The sequence below is a fragment of the Macaca nemestrina genome, chromosome 17, assembly GCF_043159975.1.
Source record: "Macaca nemestrina isolate mMacNem1 chromosome 17, mMacNem.hap1, whole genome shotgun sequence".
In the NCBI taxonomy this organism is placed as follows: domain Eukaryota; kingdom Metazoa; phylum Chordata; class Mammalia; order Primates; family Cercopithecidae; genus Macaca; species Macaca nemestrina.
The window spans coordinates 58,545,642-58,571,648 of NC_092141.1; the positions used below are offsets into that span (position 1 = coordinate 58,545,642).

General features: G+C 55.9%; 2 protein-coding genes and 1 long non-coding RNA gene across 23 annotated transcripts in view; 1 reads left to right on the forward strand and 2 right to left on the reverse strand.

The window, feature by feature from the left end:
* The window catches only part of LOC105472391 (ATP binding cassette subfamily C member 3), a 56,587-nt gene extending 46,754 nt beyond the window's left edge, over nucleotides 1–9,833 (reverse strand). For both annotated transcript variants that reach the window (XR_981555.2, XM_011725591.3), the window contains exon 1: nucleotides 9,696–9,833. Coding sequence is in view for 1 of the 2 variants with exons in the window: in XM_011725591.3 (XP_011723893.2) it covers nucleotides 9,696–9,740 (45 nt within the window). In the remaining variant the exon portion in view is untranslated. The remainder of the gene's footprint in view (nucleotides 1–9,695) is intronic.
* On the forward strand, nucleotides 1,379–17,466 carry LOC105472390 (uncharacterized). Of its 6 annotated transcripts, none has more exons than XR_011615763.1 (7): nucleotides 1,409–1,589; nucleotides 5,327–5,530; nucleotides 6,606–6,659; nucleotides 11,716–11,792; nucleotides 15,232–15,306; nucleotides 15,772–15,999; nucleotides 17,333–17,466. It is a non-coding gene; the product is annotated as an uncharacterized lncRNA (long non-coding RNA). The 6 variants fall into 6 exon arrangements; XR_011615760.1 differs by having other exon boundaries at nucleotides 1,410–1,589; nucleotides 5,327–5,597; XR_011615761.1 differs by having other exon boundaries at nucleotides 1,410–1,589; nucleotides 5,327–5,597; nucleotides 15,803–15,999.
* The window catches only part of LOC105472389 (calcium voltage-gated channel subunit alpha1 G), a 66,797-nt gene continuing 58,229 nt past the window's right edge, over nucleotides 17,440–26,007 (reverse strand). For 7 of the 15 annotated variants that reach the window (XM_011725580.3, XM_011725576.3, XM_011725577.3 and 4 more), the window contains 6 exons: nucleotides 25,606–25,959; nucleotides 24,795–24,938; nucleotides 22,832–22,966; nucleotides 20,603–20,771; nucleotides 20,150–20,319; nucleotides 17,440–18,656 (listed from right to left, as the gene is read on the reverse strand). In XM_011725580.3, coding sequence (XP_011723882.1) covers nucleotides 17,922–18,656; nucleotides 20,150–20,319; nucleotides 20,603–20,771; nucleotides 22,832–22,966; nucleotides 24,795–24,938; nucleotides 25,606–25,959 — 1,707 coding nt within the window. In that variant the 3' untranslated portion in view covers nucleotides 17,440–17,921. The remainder of the gene's footprint in view (nucleotides 18,657–20,149; nucleotides 20,320–20,602; nucleotides 20,772–22,831; nucleotides 22,967–24,794; nucleotides 24,939–25,605; nucleotides 25,960–26,007) is intronic. The other 8 variants (XM_011725590.3, XM_011725588.3, XM_011725589.3 and 5 more) reach the window with 2 other exon arrangements.

The following is a 26,007-nucleotide window of genomic DNA, read 5'->3' on the forward strand; positions in this document are numbered from 1 at the left end:
CTTCCGGGTTCAAGTGATTCGCCTGCCTCAGCCTGCTGAGTAGCTGGGATTACAGGCGTGCATCACCACGTCTGGCTAATTTTTGTATTTTTAGTAAGACGGGGTTTAACCATGTTGGTCAGGCTAGTCTCGAACTCCTGACCTTGTGATCTGCTTACCTCAGACTCCCAAACTGCTGGGATTACAGGCATGAGCCACTGTGCCTGGCCCACCTTCCCTTCTTAATCCCATCTGGGGCAGACCTCTGCCCTCCAGTGCCCCTGCCCACCTGTGAGATGGCTCTTCCCAAAATACTGCTTTGTGCCCCTTGCCTCATGCCCACAAACCTGCAATGACTCCTGCTGCTCATGAAGTCACATCCTAGCACCCAGCCTGGCCCTCAAGACCCCCTCATGGCATCTCCTCCCACCTCCTGTCCCATTGCTCCCTTCCCCCACAGCCAACTCACTTCATCCTAAATCTGCTCTGAGATTCTTGCTCCTACCCCTTTGCTCAACCTAGTCCCTCTTTTTACCACTTGTCAAAATCCTAACCTAACCACTCCAGGGAGGGGTGGCGGGCCTGGCTGAAAACCCACCCTCTTCATCTTGAGCACCCTTCCTTCTAGAGAGATCCCCTTCCCTGGAGCATCACTCTTGCCGATGCTTGCTGAGGGCCTTGGTGAGTCAGGCAGTGGGCTGGGTTCTGTGGATACAGTGGCACATTGGGCAGACCTGTCCCAGCTCTGTGGAGCATGTAGTCAGGGACATGCTGCCTGGGGGCATTTCGCTGAAGGCCCAGGTGGGCAGAAGGTGTACCACATACATCTTGTATTCTAGAGTCCTATTCAGTATTCAGTGGTTGCTCAAACAGTGTGAGCCAAGGACCCACCTACTCTTGCTGAGTCTCTGACATGCTGGCCCAGGGCTGGAATCTGGGTCATAGGATACACCTCTAGGCCTGGTCAGGTACCCCAGTTAGTTGCCATCCAGATAGCCTGTCCCAAAGCTGCCCTGAACCCAGATCTTCAGGTCTCTGGGCCTGGAGTGTACATCCCATTTCTCTGGGCCCAGCCGGAGCCTCACCTACACAGGGCCTCTCTGGGGCACCCCAGCCTCTGACCTTTGCTTGCTTTTCCCTGACAGCCAGTTAGGTGAGGAAAATAAAGACCCTTAATGTTTCTCTGGCATTTTATTACTGCACTTACCTAGTTGTTATCTGGATATTGTCTCAGAACAACTTCCACAGGCATATAGGAGGGGCACTGTTAGGCCCAGTATACAAAAGAGAAACTACACCCACTTTGGTGACAAAGTTCAAGGATACCTGACAGTGTGTGGCCGGGACAGGCACCCAGGCTTTGTGATGCCACACAGGGCCATTGACTCACAAGGCAGTGTGCATGTTGAGGACAGGAGCCCAGGCGTGGGGACATGGTGGGAATCGCTGTGTGTGCTTGCAGGCCGGTGGCATGGCTCTGTAAGGCGGGTGGGGAGTGGCCACAGGAAGAACCCAACCCCGACACAGAGGATCCAGGATGACTTCTGTCACTTTTGAGCCGTGCAACAGTTGGTGAGCACCTTCGTGTCCTTGAACCTCAGTCTCCACCCGTAAGTAATGGGAGTAATGACAGCATCCGGTCACCTCCCCACAGTGGGGAGAAGGTGGGGAGAATGAACAGCAAAGCACCTCGATGGCAACGAGACAACACTTAGGGAAGCGGGGGATGGAGCCTCCAGCCGTCCGGCCCATGTTTCAGTTTCACAGACACCTGCTCTGTGGCAACAACCAGGGGATCTTGGGGCTGTGAGAACTGGGTGGCTGCTTTGACCCTCAAGGGCATCCAGTCTGGGCTCCTTTCCTTGAGATAAGCGTGTCCCGGCTGGGCAGAGCCCTCCCCAGGAGGCGGAGGCACCTGCCCACACAGGCCCTTGCCCCGGATTCCCTATTTGGTTCACTCCAGACCCCGAGCCAGGACATCTATGGGACATGTCATACACAACACGTCCAGAACTGAACTCTTGGCCATCCTCGCCTCTCTAGCTTGCCTGGCCCGGGGATGGCGGCTCCTTCCTCCCGTCTCCCTTCCCAGGCCAGAATCCTTGCAGTTGCCCCTGATTCTTCTTTCTCTCACATCCCACATCCAGTCTCTCAGCAAACCCTGTCCACTCTACCTTCTAATTACAGGTTGAATGACATGACAGTGCCACATTCAACTGTTCTTTTTTTTTTTTTTTTTTTTTTCCCACTGTAGCCTTGACCTCTTTGGCTGAAGCAATCCTCCTGCCTTAGCCTCTTGAGTAGCTGGGACTACAGGTATGTGCCACCACGCACAGCTAATTTTTTATTTTTTTGTAGAGATGGGGTCCCACTATGTTGCCCAGACTGGTCTCGAACTTCTGAGCTCAAGTGATCCTCCTGCTTCGGCCTCCCAAAGTGCTGGGATTATAGGCATGAGCCACCGCACTTGGCCTTCACCTTGTGCACCCTGATAGACCCAGAATCGACCGCATCTCCCCACCTCTCCTCTCTGCGCCAGCCCCAGTGGCTGCCAGGCTGGTTCTCAACCCCTCCAGGCCTACTCCTGCCAGGGGCAGCAGCCCTATCCCTGGATATCCACATGCCTCATGCCCTCATCACCTGTGACTTTTTGCACAGATCTCACCTTCTCCTGGAGGTCCACCTTGACCTTACTAATCAAAACTATAACTCACTACCCAACCCCCGACCTGTCCCTGCTCCCCATTCCTCTTAGCCTGTTCTATTTTCCCATAGCCCTTAGCCACCTTCTACCATACTATAGATGTGAGTCACTTATTTTATAATTTTTGAAATTGTTTTGTAGAGACGGGGTCTCACTTTGTTGCCCAGGTTGGTCTGGGACTCCTGGGGTTAAGTGATCCTCCTGCCTCGGCCTTCCAAAGTGCTGGGATTACAGGCATGAGCCACCACACCTGGCCTTTATGACATTTATTGTTTTACTGCCTCTTCCCACTAGAGTATATGCTCCACGAAGACAGATTCTTTAGCTCTGTACTCTGCAGTTGATGGTATTTCCTGCTGTTTAGAGCAGTGCCTGGCACAGAGAAGGTACTCAATAACCATCTATTGAACAAAAGAATAAATAAACAAATGAATAGATAAATGGAGGGAGCCAACTCCAGCCCCAGCCTCTGCAGCTTCATGCCCAGGAACACAGCGTGTTCTCTCCCTGGCACCAACGCCACAGTTCTTGGCACCCAGGAGGGTCTCCAACTCAAAGTTATGTGTAAAATGAAGGTGAGGACAGGGCCAGTGAAGGTTATTCCCTGGACCCCATCACACTCCCTGAATCCCTGCAGGGCAGGATGGACGATCCCTTCTCAAGGCTCTCCTCTCATTCCCACTCTGAAGAGCACTACTGGGAAATGAGAGCTGAGCCCACAGCCCCCTCCCCCGCCATCACCCACACAGTTTCCACAGCAACAACAGCTTCCTTAATAATGCGATTAAACAGCTGGATGGGGCTGATAAGGGGAAAGGTCCGGCATCCAGAATGGACCACGTGGCAGAGGCCTCCCTCATGGCAGACTTCATGGTCATTGAAGCTGAAATCACTGCAGACTCATACAGGCAGTAGGTGGGGGTGGGGACACTGGAGCCCTCTGCCCCAGCTTTGCCAGGGACTTCCCAAACCCTGGGGGCCCCAGGCCTGTTGACAGCCTCTGTCATAAGAAGAGTCATTACTTCCTTATTCCTGTGTGGCAGTAGAGGGGGAAGCCACCACTGCAGGACTGCTCCTGAAGTCCCAGATAGGGAACAGATGGACGGACAAAACCATTGACTCAGCAGCAATGAAGGCATGGAGAGAGCAAGGACACGCTCTGATCCCCACTCACTCTCACTCAGCCTTTGGAAGGCCTGGGGGCAGGGGCCAAAAACTGCCTGTGCTGTAATCCCAGCACTTTGGGAGGCCGAAGTGGATGGGTCCCCGGAGGTCAGGAGTTTGAGACTAGCCTGGCCAACATGGTGAAACCCTGTCTCTAGTAAAAATATAAAAAGATTATCTGGGCGTGGTGGCACATGCCTGTAATTCCAGCTACTCAGGAGACTGAGGCAGGATAATTGCTTGAACCTGGGAGGGGGAGGTTGCAGTGAGCTGAGATCATGCCACTATACTCCAGCCAGGGTGACAGAGCAAGACTCCTTTTCAAAAACAAAACACAACAAAACAAACAAAAACTGGTTGTGCTGCGCCTGCTGGCCCCATGCAGGGATGGCTCACAGGCTCAACTGGCCGATCTGCTTCTGGAAGGGGCTTTGTTTCACTGAGCTCCTGCTGCGGGCCAGGATGATCATTTCACGCTCATGGCAGCTGACATCCAGGGCTGATGCTGGGATTAGACCCGGGAAGTCTCGTTCCAGGTCCCAGCTCCTTCACATGGGATTACAGTCTTTCCTGTACACCTGGTAGGATTCCAGCATGGTATCCCACCCTGGGGATAGAACACTTGTACCCAGATCACCTTTCAGTCATGCAGCCCATTCTCATATCACCTGCTTTGCGCAATTCTTCTCACAGAGCTGAGGGGGCAGAGTGGCTAACACGTGGGTAGTGGCCTAGATGGGGTTCTGGGAGACCCTGGCTAGAAACCAGAATATCCAGTTAGGAGAAATCTGTCTGGGCGCGGTGGTTCACACCTGTAATCCCAGCAATTTAGGAAGTTGAGGTGGGCAGATGACTTGAGGTTAGGAGTTCGAAACCAGCCTGGCCATCATGGTGAAACCCTGTCTCTGCTAAAAATAGAAAAATTAGCCGGGCATGGTGGTGTGCACCTGTAATCCCAGCTACTTGGGAGGCTGAGGCAGGAGAACTGCTTGAACTCAGGAGGTGGAGGTTGCAGTGAGCCGAGATTGTGCTACTGCACTCCAGCCTGGGTGACAGAGCGAGACTCCATCTTAAAAAAAAAAGGAGAAATCCAAGCCTAGAGTTAGGCTCTCATTTGCTGTCCCATCCTGCCCCCTGCCAGCCCCACCCACTGCACCCCAGTGCCAGAAACAGAAACAACTTCAGATCGGGGAGGGGAGGGGCCCAGCCACCCCAGCAATGGCACACCAGGTCTCATTTCACCCTCAACTGCCCAGGGATCCTGCCCCAGTGCGGAGGACTGAACACAGTCTGGGTGCTGTGGCCCTACCTCCAGGGTGGCTCAGCTGGTCGTCCCTGCCAGGACCTTCCTCCCTGGAAGCTTGCCCAGTGTTTCAGGACCATTTCCCTGTCTGGGGGGGCCACAGGCAGGCTTGGCAAAGCTCCCTCTTGAATGCCATTTCCCTGACTCACTTCCTTCCCCATATCTCTGGCCCTTAGAGACCCAGGCCCAGGTGACGTGGGGGAACAGCAGGATTGAGGAGAAGCCAGCCTGGGGTCACAAGCAATGAAACACCGTAGCCAGAAGCCAAGAGCTCGGAGGTCGAAGCCACTCAGCATGGGGTTCGCTTGTAGCAGCTAAGATGGCAGAAAGCAGCCCGGGAGCCCTGGCCTTGCAGGGAAGACTGGGTTCCTGAGGGGAGGGTGAGCTATGGTGTCTGCTCAGTGGAGGAGTGTCTACCTCCCACTCAGCTTCCCCGTGGATGTGCAGGTCACTGTCTTCATTTGAGAGTCAAAATACATTGGCATAGGAGCCTTGCCCATTACTCATACATTTTGGTGGCTGCCTACTAGAAGGCAGAGGAGACCCTGATACCCAGGAGCTCTAAACTTTGAAGGGCCTTAATCATGCATGGCCTTGGCCCCCAAGCCCAAGGCTCATCCTTCCAAAATTGGGCAACTCCAGACCTGAAGTAGGCCCCAGAGCCCACCTCAGTTCTGCTGGAGCCCAGAGAAGGTGAGTCATTTGCCCAAAGTCACACAGCTGGTGAATAGCAGAATTAGGGCTAGCTAAAACAGAGCAGGAGACACAGGGAGCTGAGCCTCCAAGGGACCAGGGATCTGCCCCTCCCTAGGATGGGTAAGCAGCTGAGGGAACAATGAGGTCACCTTCCCCATGTGGGCCTGACCAAGGGGAGACCCATAGGCCTCTACCAAGTGCTGCTTCTAAGTAAGCTCCATATGGAGAGCAGGAAGAGAGCTAGGGAAGGAGGAGTCCAGAAATCTCAGAGGAGGAACCAATGAATCCCCACTGGCCACATCTTCCCTCTTCCCAGCCACAGAATCTCAGGACCCCACCTTCTTTCCTGGCTTGAATCCTCTCTCCAGCATCCCTACCAAGCAGTCGCTAACCATGTCCTTACATACTCCCCAGTGATGGGGAGCTCACTACTTCTCAGGCAGTCCGTGCCATCTTTGGATGGCTTTCATGGTCAGGATCTTCAGTTTTCTAAGCTTCCTGGGGCCGTCAGATTAAGGCTAATTCTGCCTGTTTACCTGGGGGCTAAATAGCTCCAGGCCCTTCCTCCATATACTCCCTTCACCACCCAGGTGCTCCCCAACCTCTGTGATTCAGAACAGAGAGGAATCCTGCAGGCAGAGGCCAGCACAGCAGAGCAAAGGGACCCCACCTCCTCCCTTGTTCTGAGGCACCTCTGGCCTCCTGAGTAGTGAGGTGGTTTAATTACACAGTTCACTCTTTTGGAATTTATTTCCACAGAAACTCCCAAGGCACATTCAGGGAAGTTGGTAACCTGCTTCAAAGTCGATACAGGTGAGAAAGAGAGGGATTCATACAAATCATTCACCCCTGGCAGCTGGTGTGTGAGTACACAGATGTGTATCCATCTGTCCCAAGGGCATGGTCCTCTCCAGTCTCCTACCCTCAGATTGAGCCAGGAACAGCCCCCAGCTCCCCAGCAAACAGCTGAAATGGGAGCCACTGGCCCAACAGCCCTGCCAGCTCTTTCCCTGCAGGTCTTCCCACGTCTGACACTCCTTTCTAACCCCATTTTTCTTTCTCCTCCCTCTTCTGGGGAATGTCAGGACTTGCCACCCATAGAAAGCTTCTTAGTTCTTAAAATCATTCCACATTCCCTATCTCATTTGATCAGAAAAATCTTGTGAGGTGGGTAGGGGGTGGGTTAATTCCCATTCCACTGGTGGAGAGACTGAGGCTATAAGGATAAGCTACTGAGCATCTTGGTAGATTAAACGAGCGGCCCAGAGGGGCCTGAACACCCCACCCCCTCCTTGCATTTTCACTTCCGGTTCAAGTACTTCCAGGCTGCCCTGAACCACTTCTCACAAAGTGGGTCACCCACGGGCCCCTAAGGTAAAGGTTCAGAGGGAGTTGTGCCTGAACAATATGCCATGCAAATGAGATGCAACACAGCACATCACAAATGAACAGCCCCGAACTCCAGGCCTTTTTTGAAACTGGACTGTGGCAGAGGTTCCAGCTTCCAGCGTGGACTCTTTCTCCTTTCAGCTGTGCAAACCCTGTCATTCCCTCAGAGGTAGAGCTGGGAGCCTCCCTTCTCTCTCCACACTCCTCCCCCAGTCACCAGCCACACTGGGTGTGTGGCCTAGAACAGGTTTCAGGAGCCAGAAGAGAATGTGAAAGACATTTAGAGATTGGGGTGGGAAGGGGGGTGGTCAGTTTGCCATTTAAGGTATCCAAGCAGAGATCTCACGAGGGCTTCATAATGTAGATGAGCTGACTCCCACGGAGCCTGCATCCTCAGAGGAGGTGTGTATCGCTCACGAGCATCAAGGAGAAGTGCAGGGGCCAGAGGGCCCAGAGGCTCAAAGGCACACAGTCAGGCAATGGCAAGGCTGTAACCACAGCCCCGGAGTCCTGTTTCCCAGCCCTGCACTCTGTCTTTGATTGTCCTGGGATATTCACTCCCTTGGCCTCAGTTTCCCCAGCTCTACCCTGAGGGATTGGACTCACTGCTTCAAACTCACAAGCTCTCACTTTCTTGGACTCCACAATCCCATGTTAAGGTAGAGCCAGAGGATGTCTGAACATGGGACAAAAAGGGAGTCCTGAATTTCCCAACTCCGGGTTCCAGGAGACCTGTCTCTGTGGAGTCCTAAGCTCTCAGGGTTCAGGTGGCTACCCAGGAACAATGAGCCCTTGTGCCTGAAGTTTGGGCACAACCACCCTCTTGATTTTCTGCTTGGCATTCCAGGCGCCACAAACCTGCCATGGCCATACCAGCCTGGCCGCATGGGCAGTGAAAGGAAGTGTGCATGTGAGGCAAAGGCACAACCTCTGGACCTTGGCGGCAAGTGGCCTGTCAATGCTGAATAATAGATGGAGTTCCTGTGGGACTGGGAAAGAAGGGCAGTGACAGAGAAGTTGCACCATCTCAGATTAACCTTTGGGTCACCCACAGAAAAAGAGAGAATCCCAAAAACGCCTTTTTACAGTTTTTTTTTTAACCTCCATTGCCCCAAGTTTCAAAAACTCCATATAATGCCTTCAGCCCATCCTAAACACAGCCCAAGAGCATGGGTCCAGACTTATACACCTATGCACACACGAGCACAGCACGAACTCTTGGGTAACACCCCACGTGCCTGTGTGTATGCGTACACACATACAGGGCCCATATGTACAAATACTTAAAATAGGAAAAAGACTTAGAGATTGGGATTCACAGGCCCTGGACACCCCTTGAATGACCACAGAGAAGCCCCTTTAATCTGAGCTCCCTCTGTAAAACGGAGAGCACATGATCACTTGCCTCATAGAGGCAAGTAGGTTTGAAAGCTGGTAAGAAAGCTCCTGGGCTGTATGCACTTAACTCACCTGAACTGTGCTGGAGGCTGGAGTCAGCAGGCTGAAAAGCAGCTTGTCTTAGAAAGGGATTTGGAGTGAGAGTCACAAAAGGCCTGATTTTCTTTTCTTTTCTTATTTATTTATTTTTTTACAGACAGGGTCTCGCTCTTTCGCCCAGGCCACAGTGCAGTGGTGTGATCATAGCTCACTGTAATCTAAAACTCCTGGGCTCAAGTGATCCTCCCACCTCTGCCTCCCAAAGGGTGGGATTACAGGCGTGAACCACTGCACCTGGCCTCTAGCCTGATTTTCTATCCCAGCTCTGCCTTCATTGAACTGGGTAACTTTGGGCAAGTCTCTTCCTCTCTCTGGACCTCCCTTTCTCCATCTGTAAACGAAGGGAGTTGGACTACAGGAATCCTGACACCCTGTACCTGTCTCCAGACCGGGGTCTGCTTCTCCTTTCTGAGTCCAGGGTGGTGAGGATGGCCTGCTCTCAGACCTCAGCCTTACCCAGAGAAAATAAAGTGGCAGGAAAGCTTCCTAAGAAGGGTGGGACACTGCACAACCAGCCTCCCAAAACATCTGGTTGAGCAGGTGCTCGGGATGCCCTGGGGCATCCAGGTGGGCAACCGAGTCCTAGTCTGGGACAGATGCTGAGGGAGGACCCTCCACCACGAACGCGCGGCTGATTGCGAAACGCCCGTTCCTCACCCGACAGAGGGGCTGGGGTGGAGCCGACTCACCCAGCCACGCACTGTGCCTCACTTTCCCGGGCTCCTCAGTGCTGCAGCCGGGAAGGGAAGAGCAGGGCAGGTCCCGGATCCTGCGTGGGACCCAGCTCCGGGCGGCGCCGCCAACCTCCCTCCCGCGCCCACCGCCCCCTCTCGGGCGCCCAGGCGGTCTCAGGGGCTCCGTCCCGGGATACCTGCCGGCCTCGCGGGAAGGCAGGCGGCGAGGACCGGGCGAAGCCGGCCAACCCCGACCCCCGCGCGGTGACCCCGGAGCCCCGCGCCTTACCCAGAACTTGGAGCCGAGCTCCCCGGAACCGCACAGGGTGTCCATGGGGCCAAGGCGCGGCAGCGAGGAAGGCGAGCGCGGTCCGACCCAGCGGCGGGCAGAGCGGGCGCCGGAGCCGCCTCCGCCCTCCGCACCCCGCGCTCCGCCCGGGCCCGCCCCGCCGAGCCCTACCCCAGTGCCTCTGGGTCCAGTCTCCCTGCCCCCGTCCCGCGGGTTGCGACAGCGCCTCCCTGGGAGGGACTTTGGGGCAGAGGTGGGGGGGCCTTGGCACGGCGACAGCTCCTGCGAGCGGTCCCCGGGCCATGCCAGGGGGATGTCCCTCTGAATACCGAGGCTGACAATCCTGGAGTAGAGTCTATTTCCAAGGGGGAACTGGGATACACAGGCGCTCCCACCCCCGAACAACTCCGTGGGGCCGATGAGTCACTGAGTAGGGGACATTGGGAGAGGGATTTAACAATCCTTCCTAGGAAAAAAGGAATCTTTGAGAAGGTCACGTTCCTCTCCGGAGGGCGGTTTCCTCATCTGTAGAATGGGAAGGGCTTCCGTGCTCAATCCGGAAGCTGACCTCTTCCTCGTCAGGTTCCAGGGGCCACTGGCAGGCGCCACGCTCTGGGAACCGGGGTGTACTGCGCGGGTGTGTACCCGTGAGGCGAGGGTGGGGGCCGCAGCATCGTCCAGGGGGCCTCCTATGTCCTCTTAAACTGCTGCCCTTTTAGGCTCTGTGGCCCCCTGACCTTGCCACATCACTTCGGCACCTCTCTGGGCCTCTACTTTCACATCTGTAAAATAGAGACAATCATAGAAGAATCTTCCTCCCAGGGTTCTCTGAGGATTGAATGGAAAAGGTATGCAAAGTGTATCTCCTGGCACACTTAGTGGGGCACCCAACATGTGTGAATTCCCTCTGCTTCAGCCTGATCAGGGTGGGGGGAAGGACAGGCGAAGCCCCAGGAGGAGCCCCACGTGAGTGTCCTTGTCCCCCTCCTAAGGCTGAAACTCTACATTCCCAATCTGTAAAATGGGCTTGTCAGTGCTCTCCTTCCCCTGCTTGCCTCAGCTCTCCTTCTCCCCGTATCCCCTCAGATGTGGGGATGCCTCCATCTCTCAATCCCGCTGTTGCCCTGTCTTCCTTAACACAATCCCAGAAGCCAACTCAGCACCCCTTGTTGGGACTCAGAAGGAATTCTCCTGGGCAGATCTTTCCCTGGCCCTTCTCTTCCCTGCCTTCGCACACAGGCCTGTCCAGTTTCACCCTGGTCACCCCTTTTCTGACCCTTGTTCTCAAGAGAAGGTGTTTCCTTCCTTGGCTGCTCAGCGCAGGCGTGGGTGGGAGCCAGTAAGAGTGCAGAAGCGACAAACCACTTCCTATCTCTCTGGGCAGGCAGGAGGTCACTAGAAGGGAAGTCTCCTTGGCTATAGGCTATCAGAACCAAGATCTGGCTGGGCATGGGATAAGCGTGGGAGTGGGGAAGACTCCCCCTTCCCAGGCAGTGAGACTGGGGACTCCTACCCCTCCACTGGGCAAGTTCTTTACGCCCCTTCTTTGTCTGCCCTCTTCCCTTCCACTCATCCACACACATCCTCCCTCTCCTGTCCCCCGACCTTCCTCTCTGGGCAAAAGACTTTACAGAGCTTTACACCTTGTTACAGTGTGCCTTGGGTTATATTTAGTTATGAAGAGTCTGTCTTCCCTGCTAGTCTGAGAGGTCCCCAAGGGCAGGGACTAACTCAGTCCCCTCCAATCCCCCTCTGTACCTTTTATATACTGTATGATCTCAAAAAACTCCTTGATGTCTCTGGGACTTCATTTCTTAAGAAACGTGGACAAGGTGATATCTAAGCTCTCTTCCAGCCCTGGTGGGCCAGGCTTCTACGGCCTAGGCAGCTGGGAACCTTCCTCTACCCCTTCCATGACCCTTCATCAGCACCCTTCATCAGCACCCACCACCCCTGTGTTTTGACCTTGTCTACCCACCGGCTTCCTCCAACTCTCCCTCCTGTCTCATTCCTTTTCTAGGGCTTGTGGGGTCATAGGCACCAGATCGCTCTGGGCTTGAGGAGACCTGGGGACTTTTCTTTAGGGCCCTCTGAGAGGTGAGCTCCCCAGGCAGACCCCCTTTCTGAGATGGAGAGCCCAGAACTAGCCTGAGCTTCCATCCGGGACTTTCCAGACCCACAGTTGGCCAGGCAGTCCATTGGCTAGAGCTCTAGTTTTGGGCCAGGACCCTTGGGTTCTGGCTTCAGCATCGGAGCTGAGGCACCACCCCTTGTAGCCCCTGGCTTTTCTATTGCAATTGCCTTCCCAAGGCTACAGCACTGGGTTGGGGACTCTGAGGGTGTGGTGGGGGCCCTTGGCGACCCTCACCTTCCCCCATCTCTTTTGAGGCATTGGGGCTTCACCCCTCTGGGCCACTCAGGAAGTGTGTCCCCTTTCAGAGACTCCTTGAATAATAACCACAGTATTTCTAGGATGTTATTGTTTTGGTTGTTCTCACTAGAGCAAGAAATCTGAGGCCCTGAGACACCCTACAGCCTGCCCAGGGCCACAGAGCTTATCTCGGCACAGGCAGGAGGTGCCCCACGTCTGCCTGCCGAGGAGGCTGTTTCTGCACAGTCTCCTTGAGCGGGATGCTCTTCCCGGATCTGTCTTCAAGGCTGCTTGGTGCACTCTCCTACCTACACCCTGTCTCCCTTTCTGCTAGCGGCAAACTTCTTCAAGAGTTCATTCAAGCCCCCCACCCCCTCAAAGCCTTCCTTGGACCTCCCCAACCTAGTCCTGGGCTAGGAGGCTTCCTCCGCTTGTAATCACTGTCTTGCTTACCTTGCCCAGAGGACTGTGGATACCTTGAGGATAGGGACTGAGGTTTGTTTATAACTGTATCCTCAGCACCCAGGACAGTGCCTGGAGAAGCTGGTCCTCAGGAAGTGTTGTTGACCGATTAAGCAAACACCTCATTTCCTAAGAAGGAGTCATAGGCAACAAGGCCACTGCGACATTAGGTACAGTCCCAGCAGTAGGCGCTGCCCACTTTGCTTTTGAGTGTTCAGAACCAAGATGGTTCTTGCTGGAAGGGCTCCCGAGAGAAGCAATAACGGCCTTGTGGGTTGGGCTGCAGCAGAGAAATGGACTAAACCTCTCCCAGCCTTTATGGCCCAAACCCCATCCTCCCTCCCCAACTGACTGCTGCTCCAGGCAGGATGGATGGAGCATGTGCGGTGCCTCCCCCGCAGTGAGTGTCCCAGGGGAACCCGGCATCAGGGATTTCCTGGCAAGGAGATGGAAAGATAAAATAATTGCAAGGTACAGCTCAGAGCAGGCATGACAGCAGAGAGCAGAAAGCAGAACAGTGGGGGACGGGGAGACCCAGGCACAGGAAATGCTTCGAAGGGGGAAGAGGCAGGTTGGAACTGACAAGACAGAGGGGCAGGGTGTGGAATAGCAAAGCTTCCCCTCCAAGCACCGCCTGATTCCTTTTAGCCCCTTGCGGCTCCTTGGAGGCCTGGAGCACCCCCAAACCAGGCTGTAGCTCCCATGCCCCAGCCTACCCCTTGTCCTCTCCCCTGAAGTGGGGTCTGCTTCCTCCAGACCCCAGTCTGGTGGTGACCCCACTGGTCCCACCCATGGCCCTCAGTGAGGCTGCCCCTCTGCCACCAACCTGCACTTGATCTGATTTGGCATGCAGGGGAGAGTGCTGGCTGCTGTGCCCGATTCTGGAGTTTTCAAAGCAAGAAGAATTAATTAGTTCTGTGGGCCACAGTCAGCAGATCCCACACCTGGAACCAAGGCTAAGACACGCAGTTTTAAAGTTCTTAGCAGAATCCCCTCTTGGGGCTTAGCTGGAGCAGCTGCCTCCTTGACCTGCCTTGCTGTGCCCTGGAGTGGGACTCCAGGCCACAACTCAACTTGCTTTGAGAGTTCCTTTCCTTCCTGGCAACCACGGTCCTGGATTAGCCCTGGGTCTCCTAGATTCAGGCAGGAGTCATTGAACACCGCGGGCTCAGCACTCAGATGACGGGGATTCCTGTTTGGGCTTCTCCATACACAAAGTCCTTCAATGGACCCTGCAAGCCTGCTTCCTCCTTCTGAGGTTATACAGAACACCTGTCCCTAGAAGGTGTCCATCAGTGTTGGTGCCCTCTCCCTGGCTTGGTCCCTCTGCAGGAGGGGCACCAGGTGCACCAGGTGAGGGTGCCCTGTGCCGCCACCTGGTGTCTGACGCCCTCATTGCACTGCTGTTGCCAGTCCCGCTCCACAGGCTGCTCAACTGGCCCAAGGAAAGAGAAAATAGGCCAAGGGGCACCAGGCTGTGGCAGGTGGGGACTAGGGTGGAGACAGGAGTGAAAGCTGTTTGGAAAGTGGGCGCGGTTTAGGTAGGTAGGGCAGGGCTAGAGGAGAGGAAGAGAGAAGAGGGCGGGATGGGGAAGAGAACAGGTACCATGGGGTTCAAGGGCAGGGTTATGACGTGGAAGGGTGGTGCCTGGGAACCCAGAGTGATTGCAGAGCTACCCTTGGCCGGCTCTTGGACAAGCGTCTGGAGTTGAGGGATGCCTTCTCCAGTGATTGAACCCCTCTTGCCACCATTCCCTATGGCCAAAGGCTGGTGGCCCACCAGGTGGGAGGCTGGGGGCCTCTCTAAGCCTCTGAGTTTGCCATGCGGGGAACACGTGTGCCTATTTGTATGAATATGAATTGTGACTACTTTGGAAAAGCGCCCCCCAGCAAGTCATTTTTGAGCAGGATTCTTCCCATTGTGCCCCATTTCCTCTACACTGAGTAGAGACAGGAGTAGTGTGGGCTGGAGGTTGGCCAGACCTAGGGTCAAATCCCAGATCTGCCATTCCCTGGCTGTGTGACCATGGGCAATTCACTTAACCTCTCTGACCCCCGCTGCCTCATGGAGAAATAGCAATCAAACTTCCGTGCTAGGGTGTTTTGAGGAGTGAGAGACTGCATATGAGCCTCAGATTTGTTTTTATCCCCAGCTCAGCTCACTCCTCTTCCCAGTCCCCACCCCCACACAGACCTTTTCCTGGAGTCTTGGGGGTGGAGGAAGCAGAAGCAGCCAAGCTTGAGGTGGGGGCCTACAGCCGCTGACACAATTTCTTCTGAACCCCAAAGGGGAAGGCTGAGGACAAAGGCGCCAGGGTAGATGTTCCTACTTCTAAAAGCCTGAAGCCCCTAACCAGTTCCATTCTGCCCCTGGAGTCCTCATCCAAGGCCTGCTGCCCCTACCAGCCACTCCCCACCCCAGCCTCCTTCAGTTTCTCCACCCTCTACCCCCACCCGCTACGTATCCCAGAGCAGCATCAAATAACCACCCAGACAAGCAGCATGAGGTTAGCAGTCTTGATATTATTATTAAGATCCAGCGGCAGCTGCTTTTCCACCTCAAAACCCTTTTAATGAGACACAACAGTTTCCATCATTGATAAAGATTTTACATCGTTGGGGGGAGAGGTCACAGTTCTCTCCCCGACTCCCCCAAAATACCCACTTTGACTCTACTATTAATATTTCCACATCACTATCCAGAGGACCCCCTCCAGGCACTGCCCTTTTCCAGAGAAACCCTCCAGGCCACAGAGAGGGCTGCTGGCGAGGAAGCAGGTGAGTCTTTTTGTTTTCACCAGGCTGGTCCCTGCAGATCTCTACAGAGCAACCCAAAAGCATAGTAAGTTCACCCCAAATTCCTCGGTCCCTGCTGGGAAGAGGAGGCCAGGGGAGGGGGAACCCAGAAAGAAACAGGCATGCTAAGACTCAACCTAAGCGACTCTCCAGTACTCCAGTGCTGCTGGGCTGTGCAAGTGGTGGTGGTGGTGGGTGGGGGGGGGGGTGCTGGAAGGGTGGGGGTGGGTAGGAGTCCAGCTCTCTGGCTTCACCTTGACCCAGAATCCTCTAACCACTAGAAGAATAAAAGATCCCAGAACCCCCTGCCCATATCCTCCAACCTCATTAGGGAATAGACAGCTACAGAATTCTACAAAAATATAAAAGCTTAGTCTGCAGATCCAGGTGACAGAACTCTAGGAATTTTGTATAGCTTTGCTTTTTTTTTAAAATCTTAAATGGCAGCTCCTACAAGCGCTCCCTCTCCCCACCCAAGGAGGCCAGAGGAAAAAGTCTGACATTATTGCACACCCTAAAAGGAGAAAACCAAGCATTGGCTTCAAGGACTGGTATCAGTTCTCTCCAAAAGAGCAATGAGGAAAGCTCTCACCCAGCTTAGAAAACACAAGGCTGGACAGCGCCTCCAGGTCCACTCGCCCGGCAGCCTGGTGCTCCCAGTTCCCAGCTGACCAGGTCAGACAGTGCGTGAACGAGCATTGCCAGTGAGGTTTCAAGAACCCAATCCACTCCTGGGGTTTGAAGGCCTTGGGGGCAAGGGGATAGGGCTGTTCAAGGGAGTGGGGTTGGGACAGATGTTTGGGAGTGGCTAGGTGACAGGCTGCCTGGACCCATGGTCGCCACCTCTTGGCACCAAGATTTCAGACAAGAGAATATTGTCTGCAGTAGCACCAGACAGGTGGCCTGGGCCACGCCACTCCCCCTCTTCCCGCCTGTCTGTCCCTGACCACCTTCAAACCTCCCTTCTCCACGGGCTCCCCCTGGGCAGGCAGCAGCAGCAGCGCATGTAAACATCTTGAGCGCTCGCTCATCACCACCCAGGGGGCCAGCTCCCCACTCAGCAGCCTGCAGCCTGGCCTCCGACCCTACCACCTCCACCAGAAGGTTGCCTCTGGACGCCCAGCCCTGGACCCTCATCCTCAGGAAGGGCAGCCCAGTCCATTTACACAGCTTAATTCCATTGCGGGCAGGTGGATGAGGTCCCCATCGGGCAGTGCCTGTAATGCCAGTCAGCTAAGCCCACCCCCAAGGGCAGGAGGCTGAAGTCCAGGCAGCTCAGGTCACGCATCCAGCCAGAAGTGTGGCAAATCTGTGCTGAAGCTTCAGGAAGGAAAACCCAGAAACACTTCCCCCCTCCCCCACCAACCCACAGATCCAGATCTGCAGCCTCTGAGGCAACCTCCCCCAGCCTCAGTCGGCCCCATTAACCAAAACAGCTTCATTATGCCAATTTCCAGCTTTCAATGTGCGGCTGATAGCTGTCAGCAGAAATAAGAGTTAATCTGGAATTACTCCCATTCACTGAGCTGCCTAGCTAGAGGAAGCAGTAAAGCTTTGATAGCAGCAGAGGAGACCCTGCCTCCCCAGCCTGCACCAGGCGGAGGGGCTTCTCCTCTCCTTCACAGCTGGGGAGGGCAGGCTAGAGGTGCAGCCTTCCAGAGCAAAGGGTTCAGGTTCTCTCACTCTCAGACACGCACACACTCACACTCATATACACACACACTCATATACACAAACACATACACACTCATACACAAAGAGGCAGCCCTGAAGCTTCCCTCCCCACCGCCCACTCCCCATCTCCAGGATCTCTCTCTCATCAGTGCCATCTGGACGTGCCTAACTCTCCATCCCTTTTGCTTTTACTCTGGACCGTGATTAGCTTTTTATTTAGGAAAATTACTTTATTTTATATATATATATATAGATATGTATGTATGTATATATAAAAAGATTCCATTTCATTTGTAAAATCTCATTTTTTCTTTTTCTTTTTTTTTCCCTACAGAAAATGATGACGAGGTTAAAGGAGAAAATAAGTTACATTACAGTTTCCAAAATGGTTCTCGCTCTCCGCTGAAGATGGGCCACCGTTGGGGCTGCAATGCGCTCGCGGTCCCAGCTTGTGCTTTGCAAGAAGAGGGATTATAACTAGACTGTTATTTTAGGTTAAAATAGCCAAGAGACAGACGCCTTCGCCTCAAAAATATTCTGAGACACATAAAAGTAGAAGGAAACAAGTCTCTTCAGTCACAAAATGTCGTACATCCCGCATATACTAGATTCAATTAATTTAATAAAATAGAATATACATAGAGATTCTGCACAGACGTATTGCTTTCTCCCAACAGCTCCTGGTGTTGGGAACCTCAGCTGCACCGGGCCTCTCCTTCTGCCTGGAGCCAGAGTTGCCAGGGCTGCTGCTTTTAACTCTCTTTGGAAGTTCTGCTTGCAGGTACCCAGAGCCACTGAGGCAGGGAGGAGCGCCTCCGCCTCCTTGGTGTCTATATGGAACTTTTGTCAGGAATATAGCCCAGGAGGAGGAGCTAGGACTTGGCACCCAGTGGAGAAAGGTGAGTGGGAAAGTGGGGCAGGACTCAGGGGTCCAGGTCTGCCGGGTCAGAGGATAAACCGGAGAGACTCAGCACATCTTTCTTTGGGGAGGGCGAGGCAGCCATGCTGTCAGGGGGGCCGGAGGCCAAGGGATCCTTGGAGTCGCTGGATGGAGCCCTCCTCCGGAGGCAGACGCCAGGGCTGGGCGCGGGCCGAGGGCCTTGGCTCTCGGGGGGGTCTATGGAGATACTGGGCGGGCTGAGTTTTTTCTTGGGTCGGCTCCCAGGCCCCCCAAGAGGCTGGCCTCCAAGGTTAGAGGGGTCTGTGCCCAGGTGGGGTTGGGAGCCACTGTCCAGGCAGCTGACGGCGATAGAGTGTCTCCTCTGCTCATCCAGCCAGGACGTGGGACGGCGCTGGCAGCTCTGGGCCTCCACGCTGTAGCACTTCTTCAGGTCCCGTGGGGATGGGGGCTCCTCCTGGCCGCCAGGGGGCAGGAGGTCTCCTGAAATCCAGCTCAGCTCCGTGTCCAACTCTAAGCTGCTTCTGGTCTCCGGAGGGCCCTTGTCCCAGTTGGGTTGTGGGCCTGGGCAAGGGGCTCGCGGGGGCATGTGCTTGGAGATGTTGCTGTGGCTGCGGGAGTGCTGCTGCGCCTGGGTGCTCGACTGGCCCCAGAAAGAGTAGGCCCGGGCCAGGGGCAGGGAGGGCCCACTCACCTCTGCCAGCAGGTCTTCCCGGCTGCCCAGGCCCTGAACGTCCAAGGAGTCAGTCCTTATTGCTGCCTATATGGGGGGCGGGGAGGGCTCAGCCCAGCAGTCTCCTCTCCAGCATGGACTAGCCCTCCTGTCAAGCTGGCTGTGCCCCCCGCCCACCACCACCACGCACTGCAGGACCACCCTACACAGAGGTCCTGGTAGCCGCTCTTACTTGGAGATGGGGTCATTGCAGCCTGACCTCTGTGGTCCACTATGTCTCCTCTCCCCCCACTAAACCCCGTCTTCCCTCCCCCATGCTCTGGTCTCCCCTCAGCCTGCAAGAATCGCTGTCTCTGCAGCCCCTGCCTCCCGGGCTATGAGAGAGAAGCCAGGCCATCTCTGCTTACTGAGCTGGCTCCTTCACGCCTCCCTGCCTCTGCGTAGACTTCCCCTTTGGCTCTGTATACCCTTCCAGATTGGCAAGAATCCCTCGATTTTACAGACTCAGGTTCTCTGTGACACAGGGTGTGACAGTCTCCGTCCCCAAGTAAAACCGACCCCTTCCTCTTCTGTGTCCCTGCTGCCCCCCACACACGGTGTCTGGCGGCTGTGAGCTGAGGCTACAATGATCTGATGGCAGGTATGTCTCCACTATTAGACTGTGAGCTTCAGGCGGCAGGGGCTGTGTCCCCGGTGCCTGGCACACAGAGGCTGCTTAGTGACTATTTACAGAATGAATAAGGACTGTGCCTGCTGCCCCAAGCATATGAGATTGAGATTCTCATGTGTCTATGCTCATGCCTTAGGACACACACACGGCATGGGCTGTGGCCTTATGCAGGTGGGCTCTGGGGCCGGGCGTGGTGGCTCACGCCTGTAATCCCAGCACTTTGGGAGGCCAAGGCGGGCAGATCACTTGAGGTTGGGAGTTCGAGACCAGCCTGACCAGCATGGAGAAACCCCGTCTCTACTAAAAACACAAAATTATCCAGGCATGGTGGTGCATGCCTGTAATCCCAGCTACTCGGGAGGCTGACGCAGGAGAATCGCCTGAACCCAGGAGACGGAGGTTGCAGGGAGCCAAGATCGTGCCATTGCACTCCAGCCTGAGCAACAAAAGCAAAACTCAAAAATACAAAACAAAACAAAACAAAAGAATGTGGGCTCCGGAAGGTGGGCCCCAGACTTGGCCAAAAGTGAAGACACTTAAAACCTGCCTTGTGCCCCACAGCTCAGCCCAAAGTGTGGAGAAGAATTGGGAGGCAGCTCTGGTTGGTGAGGAAGGAAAGCCCAGAGACTTGGGTTCTACCTCCGACCAGATAGGCGTGACCCTGAGCAAGCACTACCCCTTCTGGTCTCCAGGTCTCCTCAGTGGAACAAGGAACCAGGTGCAAATTTCAAGAAGGCACACACCGCTTCTGCTTTGCCCAGTACTGTGTCCCTGGTATCTGCAACTGAGCCTGGCACCTCACTGGCACACAATAAATGTTTGCTGGAAGAATGAAAGTGTCAACTCGGGTCATCACCAGCAGCAGAGGGTCCAGCCCCAGGCCTGTGCCTGCCTTTCCACACCTGCTCACCTGGCGCCTGAGTGGCCTTTGAGCCAAAGGGGAGCGTCCTGGTGGGGGCAGTTTGGGGATGGTGCCCCAGGTTGGGGTGCTGTAGGGCTGAAGCAGATGAGGTGCATCTTTGGGAAGCTGCAGGATGTAGCTGGTGTCTGCTGGCTGGGAGTGAACGGACAAGACGGAGCCTGTGGAGGGAGGGAAGCAGGAGAGGGGTGGGGGGAGAGAACGGAGCTGGAGGGTTCAAGGGAGCAGGCGCCCTCCTGAGCCCTCCCTTCCACTCTCTGCCCCTCATCAGGGCCTCTACCCTTACCCCCTGGACTGAAAGCCATTCCCCCAGGCTGGAGGCTCCCCTAAGGTCAGAGAGACCACTTTGGCTGCCTCAGTTCCCCATCCCCTCAGATCAGGACTGGCTTAGGCCAGGATGGAATCTCCCGTGTGAGCCAAATTGGCCTGCTCCAGCCCTGGTACCTGACTGAGCTTTGGGGAGCCCCCAGCCCCTCTGTCCCAGGGGCCCCTCGGCAATGCTCCCGTGCCGACACATGTAGCTGTCATTGGGCAGAGAGTGCGTTCGGCTGACCCCAGACTTCCGCACGGTCAGTAAGTCTGGTCCTGGCAGCTCCGTGGGGTGGGGCTGTACCTGCAAAAGGAACAGGGGAGGGAGGTGGGGGAAGAGGGTATGTCTGGCTTTGGTAACTGAGGCAGAGCTGACAATAGAAAGCAGCCGCGCCCCCCTGCCCAGCCCTCACCCCCGTACCCTCCCAGGACAAGGTAGAGATGGGCATGAGCGTGGCTGGGGAGAAGGGCAGACACATGGATGAGGCCTCCACACCCGGGGAGGAAGCAGGTAGGAGGGGGTCTGGGCAGCCGGGAGAGTCTGCAGGCCCTGCGTCCCACCCCCTGCAAAACTGTACACATTGCATCACCTTTAAGCTCCCACTGTGGTGGTGGAGGGGTGAGGAGGTGTCCAGAGAAGGGAGAGCAGCCCCCAGCCCCCAGCCCTGCAGGTGGCTCACGAGCTCATTCTAAAGGCTCCATTTCAAGGCTCTGAAGGGAGTTCCGGTGTCCACAGGGACGGGCTGGAGCCCTGACCCAGAGCAGCTCAGGGGAGGATTAAAAGCTAACAGCAGGCCAGGCACAGTGGCTGGTGGCTCATGCCTGTAATCCCAGCACTTTGGGAGGTCAAGATGGGCAGATCGCTTGAGCTCAGAAGTTTGAGACCAGCCTGGGCAACATGGCAAAACCCCATTTCCAAAAAAAAAAAAAAAAAAAAAAATAGCTGGATATGGTGACGTGGCACCTGTAATCCCAGCTACTCTGGAGGCTGAGGTGGGAGGATTGCTTGAGCCCGGGAGGTCAAAGCTGCAGTAAGCTGGGATCTTATCTCTGCACTCCAGCCTAGGCAACAGAGCGAGACCCTGTCTCAAAAAAAAAAAAAAAAAAAAAAAGCCAACAGCAGCCAGCAGCCCCCACAACCCTGCGCTGTCAGGGGAGGTGATGGGGAGAGGACCCTCCCAAGGAGCAGGGACCAGGCAGCTCAGGAGAGCTTGCAGGTTGCAGGCTGTTCATCCGATTCTTACAGCAGCCCCAGGTCCTAGCATAGGGCGTGGGTTGGGTTCAGGTGGGTTGAATGGCAGATGACCACCAGAGGTGTATCACAGCTGGCTCCCTGACCTCCACTTTAACCAATGACTCTGGCAGGTGGGGGTGGAGGCCACATTCAGCTGCTCCCTTAGTGGACAGACTCGGGGTGGGAGTGGGGTTGTTGCTCTGTTTCAGAGAAGGGAGGTACTCAGCCTTGGACTCCAGCATGAGGGAGCCTAGGTTTGTTCTCAGGAGGTTTCTCCATCACCCTGTGGTCCCCTTCCCCCTGAACCCTTCGCCCCTTGTTCTCAGGGAGGCTGTAGGAGTCCTGTCCCCATGCAGGCCCAGCCAGTTAAATAGCCCCAGCAGGCCTGAGGATGGCTAAGTTGGAGGACAATCTTATTTTGCTTCCCCTCTCAGCCCCAGGCTCCACTCTGCCAGCCACCCAAGACCCCTAGGGACACCCCAGCTGGTCCAGTCCCTCAGCTGGGCCCTCCTCCGACAACAGGAGGGGAACGGTCGGTTGGTCGGGAGGAGAGGGCTGCTCGCAGTCAGAAGGGACTGGAGCTGGAGAAGGGAAAGGGTAGGGAGGTTGTCAGAGCACAGAGAAGCCCCTCCCACCCCACTGAGTTTGGTGAAGACACAGGGACACACAGGGACAGTGACGGAGGAGACAGGAACAGCGCCCCAGGTGAAGAAGGGCATGGCAGTGGTGGCAGAGATGCGGCTCTCACCCACCACGTGGTGTGAAGGTCTCATATTGTGGGGGTGGGGTGGGGAGGAGGCGGGCAGGGACAGGGAGGGCTGGCTTGCACAGGGCTCCAAATGCATAGACTGACTCTGATGACACCTGTTCTGGGCCGTGTCACTCCTGGATTCACTTTTTCATAATGGCTGCCCCTATAGCCTTCAGGGCAAGACCCCAATTTAATCTTCTCTAATCTCTTTGTCCCCTCTTCAGGTGCCCCACCGAGGGCCTGACAGTTGATGCCTCTGGGTGGAACCTGGCAGCAAACTGAGGGGAGGCAGCCAGGACCCTCGCTGGGCCGATCTGGAGCCCTGCAGCCAGCCCAGCCCCGGGGGTGGCCGGGAGCAGTGAGGGCAGTGTGTATGTACATTGCTCTCCGGGGCACTAAGTAAGAGTGTGTGCATGTCATCAGGCAAAGAGTCATCCGTCAGAGCTAGAGAGCAGGACGGTTCAGACACAATCTCTGACGTCAGAGACAGAGCCTCCATCTCAGCTAGAGGGATCTAGACAGGGAGAGAGATGATCAGGCATGAGAAACCAGGACAGCGCACACGCGCGTGCACACACACGCGCTCTCTCTCAGTCCCCACTTCCCCCTTTTCACGAAGCACGGGGCGGGGTGGGGGGAAGGCATCCCTTCTCTCTCTCCACCCTCTCCCCAAACAAGCTGACAATGCCTCCCCGCACCCACTTCAACCCCCTGCTCTGATCAGAGAGGCTGCGGCAGGCACTGAAGAGCCAGAGCAAACACTGACAAAGCGAGGAGATACAGAAACACAGAAACGCATTCTAAAGATACCCCAGGAGCCTTCCCAGCCCCTCCCACACCACCACCACCCAGGGAGGGAGCAGGAGGACCGAGGGCTTTCGACTCTCAAAAAGATAATATCCAAAAAAAAAAAAAAAAATGAAGAAAGGCCAGCAAAGCAGTGTCTCTCCTATCGGCACAGACAGAGCGGCATGGGGGGCGCCGGGGACAATGCCGCCAATCTGATGGCTGTTTTCTGCCTATTCTCTCGGCTTCCAACAGCCTGGCAGGACTTGGCCTGCCCCCAGATTCTGGCTTCTCCCCTCGTGGGCCCTCCTCCGCCTGCCTGCAGCCTGCCCGCCCTCTCCAACTTGGGCTCTGGGAGGTGCTCTCATCCCATTGGCCTGAAGTGGGCACACTCCAGTGGGCTGCCACACCATCTGGCTGGCTCACCTGGGACCCAGGGGGTGCCTCAGTGCCCACAGGATGCTAGGGGACAGTTGGGCCATCCCTCCCGGAGCCCCATCACCTTCCCATCATGTCCTCTTCTCCCACAACCTTTCCCTGTGAGCCTCTTTCAGGAAGGGGAGGCCTCGGAAAGGGACTCACTTTCCCACGATCATTCTAGGTCATTGCCAGATCCCAACAAGAGGCAAGATCCCTTCCCACGTGAGGATCACTGTCCATTTTTTTTGGATCAGGCTAAAGGCTTCCTAAGAACCTGCCTGCCCGCCACCCAAAAGGGCCTCTGGAGGACTCAGCTTTTCTATCTCCAACTGACACCTGTCTCCACTCCGGGTCTGCAGCTTCTCACCTAGGTGGAGGGAGGGTGGGGCCCTCTGTCACGTGGTAGTGAGTGGTGGTGGGGGATCAAGGGGAGGAGAGGAGGGCAGGAGCAGCCCAGACAGCAGAAGACCTGGAATTAGATGAGACTGGGGGAGAGGGCCCTGTGGTGCTGTGGGAAGGGGCTGGGCTTGGGCAGGAAAGCAAGTCCTATTTCACACCAAGTTCTCAAAATCCACTCCCAGCCGGAGCTTTCTATCTCTCCCAGGACAGAAATCAGTGGCTCCTGACAGCACTCACCACGCCCAGTGGGCTCCACGGCTCAAAAAGCCACCAAACCGAGGACTGGCAAGTGTGTGCTGGACACGAGCGGATAGACAGACTGCAGCTTGGCAGCGGGCTCCCTGGCCACCTACACTGTCTCCGGAAGCCCTCCTCCCTGGATCTACCTCCTTCCCTCCACCCCCTAAGGTCCCACTGCTAACTTATCTTCTGCCGCATCCCCCCTTTTCTCTTCCAGATTCTTACAAATCCCCTCTCCCCTCCCCAAGCTCCTCCTCCACACATCCTTCTCATCAGAGGGGCAATCTCAGTAGCCCTGCCTTCCAGCTCTTTTCTGGAGGTGATCTCAGCCTAGAAGAAGCCCCGACTGTCTCTTGCACTCAACTGAGGCCCCGAGGCTGCACTTTCTACAGATACCCAGTGGGCAGGGAACACCCTCAGCTTCCCCAGAAGCATGGCACAGCATGGCACAGCCCGGCGCGGTCAGGGGAGCGGGCACAGCACAGGGGCACAGTAACCTGTGGGTCGGAGCCGCCCAGGCTGGGGGCAGAAGGGAAGGCAGAGGGCTGGCCACCTGGGCCTGCCAGCTCGTCCATCAGCTTCAGCTCCCACTCCAGGGAGCCCTGGATCAGCAGGGATATGGTGTCAAACAGCTGCCCGTCCTGGGGAGCCAGCCCATAAGGGGAGCCGGAGAGGCAGGGGAGCAAGGGTCAGAGGGCAGTGATGGGAAGTGTTGTGGAAGAAGATTGACAAGAGACACAGAGGGAGAAAGAGGTGAAACCCAGACAACACACATGCACATGCGCGCACACACACACACAGCAACAAAGAGATAGAGGAGGGGGTGGGGAAGAGGGAAGGTGGGAGGAGGAAGGAAAGATGGGAGATAGAAGATGAGTAGAGCCCACGTTGGTGGGGAGAAAGAGAGAGAGGTAAAGAGAAGATAAAAGGATGGAGAGATGGAAGAGAATCAGGCAGGTTAAAAGGTGGGTAGGAAAGAGATTTGGCAGTTGGGCAAGGGTAAGAAAGAAACAGGAAGGAAACAGAAAACTTAGCCTTGAACCTATGAGTCAGGAAGGGAAGGCCAGACCAGGCTGGAGGAGCAGGGCATGGCTAAGCTGGCCTGTCTGCCCGGGTAGCCCTGTGGGGTGAGTGTGGGCAGCCATCCCTGGAGAGGGGCGGTGACTGCTCGCTCAGTATCCAGGAGGGAGGGCAGGAGGCTCCAGGAGGAGCCCTAGGGTTTGTGTGCTGCCTGCTTGGCTCCCGCCCGCCACCCTCCATACCCTTCTGCCCCAGCTCCTCTCATGGCCAGGGTGGGTGTCTGCTCACCGTGGGGTGCTCCAGGGAAAAGTGGGAGGCTGATCTCGCATGGGCCGCTGGGTGCAGGGCCCCAGGCTTGGGGCTGTCGGGGCTGTCGGGGCCCTCGACCCCAGGCCAGAGGAAGGGGCTGCCCAGCGGCGAGTGGGGCTGGGGGCTGAGGGTCTTCATCTCCAGCTCCAGCTCAGCCTCCAGCTCAGCCTCCTCCTTGGCCTCCTTGTTGCTCTCCTCCAGGTGCTTCATCAGCACAGCGATCACCACGTTGACCAGCACGAACTGGGCCGTCAGCACGAAGGACACAAAGTAGATGGGCGAGATGACCGTGTTGTAGCAGGTGGACTCCTGGTCACAGTCCCGGAGGGTGTCCTGAGGTGGGAGGAATAGAGGGGTGAGGCTGGGGAGGACAGTGGTTGG